The sequence below is a fragment of the Mirounga angustirostris genome, unplaced genomic scaffold (assembly GCF_029215605.1).
Source record: "Mirounga angustirostris isolate CCGP_5_RB_7025 unplaced genomic scaffold, mMirAng1.0.hap1 SCAF_16, whole genome shotgun sequence".
NCBI lineage: Eukaryota > Metazoa > Chordata > Mammalia > Carnivora > Phocidae > Mirounga > Mirounga angustirostris.
Genome location: NW_026991724.1, coordinates 11,770,783 through 11,784,658, shown reverse-complemented (window position 1 = coordinate 11,784,658; position 13,876 = coordinate 11,770,783). Strand labels below are relative to the sequence as shown.

At 43.2% G+C, this 13,876-nt stretch overlaps 1 protein-coding gene across 6 annotated transcripts in view; it reads right to left on the bottom strand.

The window, feature by feature from the left end:
- Positions 1-13,876, bottom strand: part of CFDP1 (craniofacial development protein 1) — a 119,217-nt gene that overhangs the window by 87,127 nt on the left and 18,214 nt on the right. For 5 of the 6 annotated variants that reach the window (XR_006793492.3, XM_045890721.3, XM_064581476.1 and 2 more), the window contains exon 5: positions 9,460-9,579. The exons of the other annotated variant lie outside the window; for it this stretch is intronic. Coding sequence is in view for 4 of the 5 variants with exons in the window: in XM_045890721.3 (XP_045746677.1) it covers positions 9,460-9,579 (120 nt within the window). In the remaining variant the exon portion in view is untranslated. The remainder of the gene's footprint in view (positions 1-9,459; positions 9,580-13,876) is intronic. 6 annotated transcript variants of the gene reach the window in all.

The following is a 13,876-nucleotide window of genomic DNA, read 5'->3' as shown; positions in this document are numbered from 1 at the left end:
CTTCTTACCCAAAGAGGCCAGTTAGGTGGGTAAGAAAGAATGGTTGTATGACACAGTGGCTGAGAGTTCAGCCTCTGGTCTCAAATGGATCTGGACTGGAATCCTGCCTCCACCATCAACTACAGAAACTCCACAGGTTAATGGCACCTCCCTGAGCCTCAGTTTCCTGGTCTGTGAAATGGGTACAAAGTTAGCACCTACCTCTTAAAGTATTCATGTAGATTCAATAAAATAATACATGTGAAACACTTAGCACTGTGCCTTAAATTTGGAAATCTGTCAATAGCTATCCTTTTAAAAAAGGTAAAGAACATTTAACATGCAGTATGAGAAGATAATATGTTTGATATTTAATCTAAAGGACAAACTGGTGCCAAAATGAAACTGACCTGGTCATTGAAAGGAAACATGTCATCCCAGTGTTAAAAACACCCGACTACAGAAACCCAGCAGGTAACAGAAAGAGGGAAGCAGCTGAGTTGGAGCCAGGAAAGGGCAAACCCCATCCACTTTGCTCCAGCTCACTGGGGCGGTAAGGAAAGATGGAGGGCAATGGCACAACTTCTTGTTTCTAAAGAAAAACCAGTAATCCAGATTTTTATGTCCACCCTCCTGATTTTTAAATACTGGCCAGATAATAACATCCAAGGACAGGCTTGGTCCATGAACTGTCAATTTGTGAATGCCTGCCATGGAGTGGAGTCTCAAACCAGAAACTGAAGAAAAACCCAGTGGTTGTATACCCGAGGGACTCCAGCTCCCTAAAACAGTGTGTTCTAAAGGGATTTTGGAAAAGAAAATTCTTCTCTGTACAAACTGTCCTAAGCAATGCAGATATTTAGTATTCCTGAACTCCACCCACTAAGTACCAGTGGTCTCCTCAAGTCTTGTGACAACCAAAATATCTCACCACACACTTCTGAACACCTCCTAACTGAGACCACCACAACCACTAAGAATAACAAAGTTAAATCCAAAAGTTAGTGGGAAGGTCAAGAACATCTATTTACAAACAGCAATAAAATAAGAACAGGGCCAGCCCTGAGTCAACTAAACTGAAATCCCAAATTTAAAAGCTTAAAGCTGGTTGTGGGAACAAATCAAAAGCCTTAAACCCCTCTACCTACTTCTAGAATTAATTAAGATAGAAGGAAACTGTCTTATTTTTTTTCTAGCCATTGCTTTAAGTGTCACTGAACATCACAGATTTCCACCCATCTTTTTTCCTACAGCCGGAGCTTACATACAGAACTGTACATGCGGGGTGCCCGGGTGGCTCAGTTGGTTAAGCGACTGCTTTCGGCTCAGGTCATGATCCTGGAGTCCCGGGATCGAGTCCCGCATCCGGCTCCCTGCTCGGCAGGGAGTCTGCTTCTCCCTCTACCCTCCCCTCTCATGTGCTTGCTCTCTCTCATTCTCTCTCTCTCAAATAAATAAAATCTTAAAAAAAAAAAAAAAAAAAAGAACTGTACATGCTTCAGAGAAATCACAGTGCATGAAATCTAGGCACTCAAGGCACCCACCCTTTGTAACGTTCCTGGATGTTTCTCTTATGGCTCATTCTCCTATTCAAGAGCATGTCCAAGTTACCATATGACCGAGCAATTCCACACCTAGGTACACACCCAATGAAATGAAAACACATGTCCACACGAAAACCTGCACATGAATGTTCACAGACACATTATTTGTAATAGCCAAGAAGTGGGAACAATTCTATGTCTATCAACTAATGAATGGATAAACAAAATGTGGTATATTCATACAATGGAATACTATTTGGCCATAAAAAGGAATGCAGTACAGAAACACGAACCAATCTTGAAAACATTATGCTAAGTCAAAGAAGTCAGACAGAAAAGGACAAATATTGTATGATGCCAATTATATAAAATGTCCAAAAAGGCAAACCTAGGCACAGAAGTTTGATTAGTGGTTGCCTGAGAGTGTGGGAGATAGGTAGGGATAAAGAGGGACTACAATTCTTTTTTGGGGTGATGGAAAGTATTGTGGTTCATAGCTTTATGAACACACAACTCTGCAAATATGCTAAAAACCAATGAACTGTGTAATTTAAATTGGTGAATAAACAGAAAGAGCTTAATAAAGCTGCTTCTAAAAAAAAGGAAAAAAAAGCACATCCAATTTTAAATCATTAAATTTGGGACACCTAAGTAGCTCAGTTGGTTAAGCGTCTGCCTTTAGCTCAGGTCATGATCCCAGGGCCCTGGGATGGAGCCCCGCATCAGGCTCCTTGCTCAGCAGGGAGCCTGCTTCTCTCTCTGCTTGCTGCCCACCCTGCTTGTGCTCTCTCTCTCTGACAAAGAAATAAAATCTTTAAAAAACAAAATCATTAAATTGACTAACACCCTTTGTTCTCTTAAAGACTATATCATATCACAGGTCATAACTGCCAGAATATCAACTTTCTTCCAATCATCTTAGTTATTATAATAATTATCAATAAGCCCTTAATCATGATATTTACTCTTTTGAAACAAACTGATCTTCCTCTTCTTGGAGTGGCCATTCTCTAGGCATTAAAAGTAACCTAACTGTGTACATCTCTTCACCAGGGACAGGGGCACACGTCAACTGACCAGGCATTTCACAAGGGCATCAAACCAGGAGATAGTCAGATTTCTGGGGTAGCTTGTGTTTTTTGTTGATATGAATACATTTACTGTGAATAACTTGGAGGTCCTTTTTTCTCTGTTAGTAAAGATACTTGAAAATAATTAGATCTAGCTTCCATTTTATTTTTTTTTAAGGATTGATTAGGATAGGGATATAAGGAACATAATAATGTGTCATATTTATGAATAGAATATCAGATTTCCTAATGAGTTATTTTTAAGTTCATCTATAGATTTCTTGTTGGAAACAATGCATTCTCCTATGGCAAAAATGTCTGGGTTTTGTTTTAAGATTTCATCTATTTGAGAGTGAGAGAGAGCATAAGCAGGGGGAGGGGCAGAGGGAGAGAGAAGCAGACACCCCATTGAGCAGGGAACCCGACACAGGACTCCATCCCAGGACCCCTAGGATCATGACCTGAGCTGCAGGCAGATGCTTAACCGACTGAGCCACACAGGCACCCCTAGATCTAGCTTTTTAAATGTTCTTCTCAGCAAGAAAGCAATTCCTTTAAAAGTAAAAGGGCTTACAAACTGTGGAAGGAGCCGAGATGCCCTTCAAGAGATGAATGGATAAAGAAGATGTGGTTCATACATACAATGGAATATTACTCAGCCATCAGAAAGGATGAATACCCACTATTTGCATCAACATGTATGGAACTGGAGGGGATTATGCTAACTGAAATAAGTCAAGCAGAGAAAGACAATTATCATGGTTTCACTCATACGTGGAACATAAGGAGGACATTAGGGGAAGGAAGGGAAAACTGAAGGGGGGAATCAGAGGGGGAGACGAACCATGAGAGACTATGGACTCTGCGAAACAATCTGAGGGTTTCAGAGGGGAAGGGGGTAGGTGTATAGGGTAGCAGGTAATGGGTATTAAAGAGGGCACGTGTTGTAATGAGCACTGGGTGTTATACGCAAATAATGAATCAAAAACTAATGATGTACTATATGGTGACTAACATAAAAAAAAAAAGCAAAAGGGCTTAAAAAAAGATCAACATAGATCAGAGCTCTGACTGATCATTATAACAAGAGATTCTGATCAAATTTTAGAAATGTTTCCACCTAATATTGTGGCTATGCCTAATTCTTGTTGCTTTAAGTGAAATGCTCAATGCTATCAGAAGACTGTATATTGAAAAATGTAAAATCTTAAAAGCCAGTAAGGTCTTGTTAAGTCCTGTCCAAGGAGGCTGGGAAGGACAAGGTTACCTGCTCAGGCACGAAGAATGTTGCACAGATGAAAGGCTCCTGGGGGCCAACTGGTCAAACACACTGAGCACAGACAAAGCATAGAAACAGTCAGGGGCTACTGTCTTCACAGGTCTTTAATCTGGGTCTTCTACCTTCAGCAGGACACTACGTGGAATTCTGACTTTTCTATATAGGAAGCAAACGTTGCTAACCTGACACCACCCACGATGTTGTGTTGAGACTCAACAATGAGGTCTTTGTTTTTTGCTCTCTCTTCTCTCAACAGACCAAGAAGACAAGACAAAACCACATGGGAAAATGATGTTTTTCACTCTTATGTTTTATTGCTTCAGGTTATTCCTAATCTACAAGGAGGCAACTAAATAGTAAGCCCTTAGTTTAACAAGTTGATGCCTGCGGCTATGATTATAAACTTTAACAAGTCTAATAAGTAGCCTACTGCTGCAAAAGGTGAGTAATAAATGTGGGGATGAAGGCTGACCTAGCCAAATACCCACGAAAGCTGGACTCAAATGGCCATCGGTGCTGGAGTGAGGACTGGGGCAGGGGACTGGCAGGGCTGCGGGAGGGGTGGAGGGAAAGAAATGGATCCAAGAGATCAATGGATTAGAGCCACAGAACGGCAGGAATTTAGACACACCAAGCTGTGCTTTCTACAGCCAAATGTAGAGAACGCTTCTTATCGTCTGTGATTCCTGCCTCTAATTAAAATTGGGTGTTTGGTTTACTTCATTCCCAAAGCATAAACTTTGGCTTTTTATAGCCCGAGCAGTGTGCTATTTTAAACATGTAGAGGAAATGCATTTTCAGTTACAAACATTTGCTCCTGTGAATCTGTTCTTATTTGCTAGCAAAGGATGTGGGACAGGATGTTTTGCCCTCCTGCTCTGGTTTTCCTGTATTGCTTAAATCTGTTTAGAGAGAAGAAAAATAAACAAATAAAGTGTTTCTGCTGGACAATTTCTATAAACTGAAGCAACTCCAAAAATGAAAATGAAAAACATCTGTGGAAAAGTATTACAATAATTTTATTTTAATAAATTGGATTATTCCTATAGATTCTTCCCCTGAAAAGACTTCCCATGCCAGGCACATGCAGCCTGCAGCAGATACTAATATTTGCAATGATAAAACTTGCCCACTTGGACCCCAGATCAGATGCATTCCTCTTGACCCTGTTTTTTCCCACGCAAAATTACAACTGGAGAAGCTTTCTGAGATGCATTTCAGAAAAACGATCATGCCAACCTTGAGGGTCACCTTCTGGATTTATTCAGAAATTTTCATGTATAACTCTGAGCTTTTTTTGATGCAGGCAGACATATCCTTGTAATCTTTTACATTCCACTACTCCATTTTAGAAGAAATTGGGTGCCTGGGTGGCTCAGTCAGTTAAGCGTCCGACTCTTGGTTTCAGCTCACTCAGATCATGATCTGAGGGTCATGAGATTGAGCTCCATGTTGGGCTCCGTGCTAGGGTAGAGCCTGCTTAAGATTCTCTCTCTCCCTCTCCCTTTGCCCCCCTCCCACGCACTCTAAATAAATAAATACAATCTTTAGAAGAAACTGATTTTAATCATGAAATGGATTTTAATCAAGAAATTAATTTTAATCAAATTTCACTTGACCCTTTTATAATAAGGGAGTCAGTGGTCCATTTATCTATTGAAAGGTATTTTACCAGTTGGCCCCTCCAGATTCCTCTGTCCTTCTGCTCTCCGTCCCAGATGTGGTCCTGTAGGAACACCCCGAGAAAGACACTCTTCTTCATCAAATTTTAGTCAGGCTGCTTTGAGCCTCTTCTCAACTAGGCCTCAATCTTGGCCTCCATCCTTGCTGGGCGTGTGTTTTAGTAATTTAGCCCAATTTTAGCAAGAATCCTTCTAGGCCAGTTTTGTTTTTTGTTTTTATTTATTTGAGAGAGAGAGAATGAGAGAGCAAGCACATGAGAGGGGGGAGGGTCAGAGGGAGAAGCAGACTCCCTGCTGAGCAGGGAGCCCGATGTGGGACTTGATCCCGGGACTCCAGGATCATGACCTGAGCCAAAGGCAGTCACTTAACCAACTGAGCCACCCAGGCGCCCTGTTAGGCTAGTTTTAAGACAATCCTCCACTCTTGATATCTGATCACCCTGATATCTGACTAAGTTCCTCATTCCCCACCCTTGATGTATAAGTACTCAGCCTGCCTTCAGTGAGAATCCTGTTAAGTCTGTTTAGCAAGAATCTCCCTACCCCGGTGTCTCTTAGTAATGTTCCACCCTCAGACACCCTCCCGGCTGCCCTCGTTCTGCTCCTTGGCCATAAATCCCCAGCTGTCTTTGCTGTACTGTACTGAGAGTTGAGCCTGATCTCTGTTCCTTACTGTGACAGTCTTGCCACCTACTGCAATAATCCCAAATAAGTCTTCCTTACCATTTTAATAAGTGTCAGAATGGAGTGTCCTGGCAAGAGATGGGAGAGGAGGAGGAATGGGAGATCTGGGTATTAATGTCCCTGGATTCCCTCTGGAGAGTCCATTGCTCAAGGGAAGGTCTCAGCTCCTGTCAGGAGGCCCCCCCGCCGTGTTCAATGCCAAAGCTGTTCCCCCTCTTGCCCCTTCAGGTCTAGGGGAGGTAAGGCAGCCTCATATTACTAACCCCAAGCACAGCACACTATTCTATCTGTGGTTTTTCATCACTTTGTGAGTTATTAAACTCTCCTCAAAGTATCCTAATTTGAGGATGCCATCTGTTCCCTGCTGGTCCTCCCTAATACAGATACCATTTCAGCAACTTATCCTTGAGAGCTACTTGCTCTTTCTAAGAAAGGAAGGCCTGGATCCAGAATGCAGTGAGGCTTCCACGAGTGACTCAGTGACTGAAGCAAGCTGACCTTGTTAAGCTCCCACTTCTCCCTCCTCCAGTAACCTTCATCATTATAGCAACAGAGTGTTTTCTGAAACACACATGGTTTCCAAGTAGAATCTCTAAGCATCAATAGGGGATTATTTAAAGAAATATCCAAGGAGGCTGGAAGTAAAAATTGTGCTCGCTGAAATGAACTATGCTTGAGCCCTAAGGTACAAGAAACTTTGCCTTTATTTCTAATACTTAATCCAGAGTTAACTTTTACAGTAAAACTTTTAATAGATTTAAGAGACACTGTTTAATAATACCACATATATGCCTGGTAACCCAACTAAAACCTGCAGAAGACTATTTGTCAAATTCAGATTGTTGTAGATTATGAAATCAATTCAGTGGCCCATGACATTTTTTTAAACGACACATACTACACACAATCATGTAAAACAGAAAATCAGAATTCATCATATGTAGTAAAGGTAAATATTTCACCAAATTTTATTTCACTTTTTTATACTCCTATATTTATGAGCGTACTAGGGCATATTATAAAATGCATTCCTTACTGTGAGTCAATCAAGTCTGAAAGCTACTGCTCTGAAGAGAATCCCTTTCAAACAATTTAACAATTACAAGGCTAAAAACATGCTGCTTCAGCCTACAGCCTCACATTTTTTTTATCTCAACCCTCACTAAAAATAGTTTATTTTGTCACTCAGTATAAAAATTTTATGAAATAATACTTACCATATAGTAGAGTATGCTATTTTTTTTAAAAAGATTTTATTTATTTATTTGTCAGAGAGAGAGAGGGCACGCACAAGCAGCCAGAGCGGGCAGAGCGGCAGGCAGAGGGAGAGGGAGAAGCAGGCTCCCCGTGGACCAGAGAGCCCAATGTGGGGCTCCATCCCAGGACCCTGGGGTCATGACCTGAGCCGAAGGCAGACGCTTAACTGAATGAGCCACCCAGGAGCCCCGAGTATGTTATTTTTTTACTCCATTTTATTTCTTTTCTTTCTTTATTTTTCAAGATTTTTATTTATTTATTTGAGAGAAAGAGAGAGAATAAGCGGTGGGGACGGGCAGAGGGAGAGAGAGAAGCAGACACCCCAATGAGCATGGAGCCCGATGCAGAGCTCGATCCCAGGACCTGGAGATCATGACCTGAGCCGAAGGCAGACACCTAACTGACTGAGCCACCCAGGCACCCCCTATTTTATTTCTTTTAAATGATGACTGTAAACCATAGCTTGAAAACTACTGGCCTACAATATGAACAGGGCCGGTGTGGAGAGCCCTATCCCATGGCTGCCCTCTTTGGTGTTTACATCGTTTCCACCATGGTGGCAAGCTCTCAAATCCTTTTCCTTCTCAGGTTTCTATGTAACTGCTACATGACTTCTGCCACCTACTCACTCTACTGGGAGCGAAAGCCTTGGGGTAAGGAGCAATGAAGAGTACACGGCAGATGTGGACACGGCCCGGCCACGTCCTTGCACTCACCACCACAGCACCTGCCTTACTGCAAGCACCTGCTGCTCACAGCCTGAGGACTGAGGGCATGTGGAAGCAGTCCTGAGCCAGCGACAGATGGGAACTGGAGGAGAACTATTCCAGGGTCCTTGCCCTCGCCGCGTCCTTCACCACCTCCCTGAGATACCTAGCAGAACCGAGTGAGCACCAGCCGACACTGGCAGTAACCTGCTAGAACCCATATCCTACCCAGGCTTACTTCCCAGCCTTTTCTACCCCCCTGCTGGGGCTTCCTGGAATCACCTCCCACACTAATGACTTGTACTCAAACCTCTGTCTCAGGGTCTGCTTCTGGGTAAACACAACCTAGATGAGCACACAAGCTTACACAGCACTGTTTGGAGCCAGAGCTACAAAGATGAGAAAGCCCTGTCCTAGAAAAGCTCATAATCTGATAGGAAAACCAATGATTTATTTTTTTTTAATATAAAAAACAAAACAAAATTGTACTGTTCGTAGCAACGAGTTAAGTAGATAGATATATTTAGGGAGGGAAGGAAGAAGTGACAAGCTGTGTGACTGAAGGGGCAGAGAAGCCCCGGGAGGTGACCTGTTCCACCCCAAAGCCTCTAGGACACAGCCCTCCCTACAGGAGTAAGCGGCTGATGGGTGCTGCCGATGGGCCGGGTCCATGCTCACGTCCCTGCAGGCTAGCGCCCTGGCTTCTCGTATTTACTGTGATGCTTTACATCTTACATACAAGTTATAAAGAAGGGAATTTTTATTTTCCCCAAAGGAAAAAATTCTAGTCTTCAGCTAAAAATAACTCAAATAACATGGAAAATACAAAGAAAGAAAAACTATTACATTCCCAACAGTGTGTTAATAGAATTACTTGTAAATCAGCTCGGACCTTCCAATGTTCCTTTGAGGTCCTTGCGGGATGGGCCTGAGGGCTCAACCCTAATCTCCACTAGAAGTTCTAACAAACGGCTGATATTTTCATTTAAAAATTATTTTTAAATGTAAAATCTCCTACACATTCGGCTCTGTGGTCCACACTGTAAATCAGCACTTTCTTGAGGCTGGAATCGAAGAAGAAACCTAAGGCTCATTTTTCTTTGCACCTTCCGTTTTGGTAAATATTTCAGCAAAGGCAAAGCAGCACCATAATTCCTGCTCTCAGAAAACAAGTCACGCCAGCTACGGTTAAAGAGGGTGCCTGTACAGCTCCTCCAACGTGCCAGGCAGAGCTGAGCCTGACACCGGAACACTCACCCAGACCCAGCAGCGAGTGCCGGCAGAGACGCCGCGACAGGAGCCGGGGGCTTTTCCTTCTCGTTCTGCTTGAAGAAAGATTTGGCTTCTTTAGAGGTAGCATCCACTTCCTTAGTCACCCTGTGCCAAGGAGGGAAACGTCAAGTTTATAAGAAGAATAAAGAAAGAAACAAAATCTAAGAAAAGGAAATAAGTGACAACAAGGAAAACACCCGATGGGCTTCCAATGAGTTCTGGCTGCTGAGGTTTCTGATTCAAGTCTACTATGACAATTCGAAACAAAGGCATCTTCCCTTACTAAAGGCCCAACAACGTATGGACCTCATCACCCTAAAATCGCCTCCGTTTCTTCTGTCAGCTTGCCACACACTCCAGGGGTCACTGCTGAATCACATGGGCTGCTCACGGCAAGGCTGAGAAGGCTCTCCCACTGCACCTCACATGTAGATTAGGACTCACAGTTAAGAGTCTGGGGAGAAATGGGGAGATGGAGTATTTGGGAGAAAAACACTAACATTATTTCGAGAAGAAGAGCAACAGTATAAACAACTGGGAATATTCTGCAGAATGCTCCTGTTTCACAGCTAAAATAACCCAAAGATGAAACAAAATGCCTTCAAACTGGCTAAACAACACTCATTTGGGAGTGGAAAAAAACTACAGGATGGAGAATCCTGTCCAATTTCAAATCTGAAAAAATGGTCCTCAATAAAACTGAGTCCTAAAGGATCAAATAAGGTTACTTACAGTGTCTAAGATTTCAGCTAAAGAGAGGACAGGTGTTTAACACCTGCTTACTCTTGCCAAGTCAACAAAAACATCTAAGGAATTTTGTTTAAATTCCAATCTCTCTGTAGGAGGGTCCAAGATTAAGGTCATTGTACTGTGAGCGTTCAGCCAGGTCCTCCGGAATAAAATGGCCAAGAATAATGACAGGTGAATCGAATAAATTCCATCTTTGCAGGAATGTAAGTCTCTGTCTCTTCTCTTCTTCCGACTAGGCTTCTGGGAAGCAGAAGCAAGTTTTCTTACTAACAGCCAACTCACTCCTGCACTGTGTCACCCACTCAAGCGGCACAGAATGAGAGTTTGAGAATTCTGTACTGAGAATCTTCGCTAGGCAACACCAGCAACTTAATCTTGAGGAGTGACTTAAAACAATACCACCTTCTGTTACTCCCCTAGTCATGGTCTTGCAATGGTCAGTATTACTCAGAGGATCAAATGGAAATTGCTGAACCTCTAAAATCTGGTCCTACTCTTTACCAGGCTTAATTTGTGTATCTCTCTACTCTCCCCAATGAACTTCTCAGTAATGAGAGCCAAGATTTAAAAATAAGAGGAAGAGGGGCGCCTGGGTGGCTCAGTTGTTAAGCATCTGCCTTCGGCTCAGGTCATGATCCCAGGGTCCTGAGATCGAGCCCCGCATCGGGCTCCCTGCTCCGCGGGAAGCCTGCTTCTCCCTCTCCCACTCCCCTGCTTGTGTTCCCTCTCTCGCTATGTCTCTCTCTGTCAAATAAATAAATTTAAAAATAAATAAATAAATAAATAAAATAAAAATAAGAGGAAGAATTTATACCAGAAATTAAACCATCACTCAGCAAATATACATTCCTTCCCTGTCAACCAAGAAGAAACTTGTCTAACCCACTGATGTTGAGCTTGGGTGCATGCTTCAATGGTCAATTAGATGTTGGCTGATCTGACAGGAAAAGCAGCTTCAACGTTTGTGTCGTTTCACTTGCCCCTGGAGTTCCTCCTCTTAGCCCCATAAGAAGAATACACCTCAAGCACCGGCTAGTCCAAGATGGCTGAAGGACACACACTGAAGATCTGAATCCAGCAAGCAGCTTGGAGCCAAACCCAGACTGGGTGAACCCCCAACACCCAGAAACACACAGGAACAAACAAATGCTTACTGTTGTATACCACTGAGGTTCGGAATGGCTTGTCACATAGCATTTCTGTAGCCACAGCTGACACATCTACGTTTCATGAAAAAGAAATGAGAAATCTAAGGGGCTTGGTTACTTTTCCAAGACTATGCAGAGATTAAGTAGCAATGCTAGAGAGGACCCTGTAGTAGACTCTATTTCCCAAAGATGGTTGCCACAACCCATTCTACATGCTCTTCCAAAACCTGACATCATCCCAGTGAGAGGGGAGGTACATGTCACCCCCTGCTTAAAACTGCTGGGCCTTTGTGGCTGCCAATTCACAGAGTTCAGTGGGAGTGGCACTACATGACTTCTGAGACCAGCTGATAAAAGGTGACAGAGCTCTCACCTGCTGCTCTTTCGAGAATGCAACCTCGAAACTTCAAGTTACCATACACGAAGCCTGGCTACTCTGGATCCACCATGCTACACAGAACACCTAGGAGGACCAGAGAAAGAGATGCCTGAGGAGACTGTTCCAGTCCAGGCCCAAGACAATGGCCACAAGGAAGGCCTCGAGATGGCGCCACACCCAGCTACTAACTCCAACTGCGTAAGAGACCCTGAGCAAGAGCTGCCGGAGCCCGGCTACCCCCCTGCCCCAACCATGGGAAACGACAAGAACACAATTGTTTTAAGCCAACAAAACTTTGGAGTAATTCCTTACACGGCTATACAGATGACCAAAATAAACCCCCATCCAAACCTAAAGCTTAATGCAGAGTCCCAGTGTACTGAATTAGAACGAGGTGCTTTAAATCTCCTTGCTCTGGGTATAATCTGGGACAGATCTGAGACAGCTCACGAAAAACAAGGGGACACCTGCACTTAGAAATGACACTTTGAGGGCGCCTGGGTGGCTCAGTTGGTTAAGCGACTGCCTTCGGCTCAGGTCATGATCCTGGAGTCCCAGGATCGAGTCCCACATCAGGCTCCCTGCTCGGCAGGGCGTCTGCTTCTCCCTCTGACCCTCCTCCCTCTCATGCTGTCTCTCTCTCATTGTCTCTCTCGCAAATAAATAAAATCTTAAAAAAAAAAAAAAATTAAAAGAAATGACACTTTGAACACAGGCTTTATTCTCCACTCCCTACCAAAACCCTACTAAACAGTGGTAAATAAATTTACAAAGGCAAAACTACATAAGGATATGGAGAAGAGATATAACAGACAAAAGATGCCAATCAAGTTTTCTGAAGGTACAAAGTAAACAGACAAGTAGAAATTGGCTTTGGTTTTTGTTTTCTCTGATCTAAGCCTGTAGCCACATGGAATGGCCAATAACAAGCCAATCTATATTACGGTATTCTACAAAGGCTCGATAAATTGAGTTACCAGGAACCTTTGAAGGGAGAGGAGAGGAATAGGGCTAAAATCAGTTGGCAGTTTGTCTCAGGAGCAACTAGGTCCAGATCCCCTTCTCCAACCTCGTACCATAGGCTACTGTCCCCCACCCAACCCAGCAAAACCCATTACTCCTTGGAGAAATAAAAACCACAGAAGTTCCAAACTAGGGGCGCCTGGGTGGCTCAGATGGTTAAGCATCTGCCTTCGGCTGAGGTCATGATCCCAGGGTCCTGGGATCGAGTCCAGCATCGGGCTCCCTGCTAGGCCGGGGAGCCTGCTTCTCCCGCTGCCTCTGCGTCTCTGTCTCTCTGACTCTCATGAATAAATAAATAAAACATTAAAAAAAAAAAAAAAAGGAAGTTCCAAACTCACAGGGCAGGGCTGAAGTCTCATTCTGAAAACAGGGTATTAAATGAAAAGCTATTTATTTGCTCTTCCTTTGCCACAACAACCTCAAAAGCTGTGTTCCAGATGGCTGAGTTACAAGATGGAGCACTGCCCAACCTGTGTAGGACTTTGCATCAATAAGAAATAAATATGTAGAGTTGACCCTTGAACAATGCAGGGGTTAGGGGCACTGACTCCCCACACAGTTGAAAATCTGCATATAAATTTTGACTTCCCAAAAACTTTACTAATAGCCTACTGTTGACAGAAAACCTTACAGATAACATAAAGAAATGATATAATACATATTTTGCATATGTATTATAGACTGTATTCTTACAATAAAGGTAAAGAAAAAAAAATATTGAGGGGCGCCTGGGTGGCTCAGTCGGTTAAGCGTCTGCGTTCGGCTCAGGTCATGGTCCCAGGGTCCTGGGATCGAGCCCCACATCGGGCTCCCTGCTAGGCGGGGAGCCTGCTTCTCCCTCTCCTGCTCCCCCTCCTTGTGTTCCCTCTCTTGCTGTCAAATAAATAAATAAAATCTTTAAAAAAAAAAAGAGAGAAGAAAAAATACTGAGAAAATCATACAAGAGAAAATACATTTACAGTACTGCAAAAAAATCCACATACAGGTGGACCCACGCAGTTCAAACCCGTGTTGTTCCAGGGTCACTTGTACTGTGTTATGCTACTGAGGTTCTGGGTTTGTTACTACAGAATGGCCTAGCATAACTTGACTATTATATCCA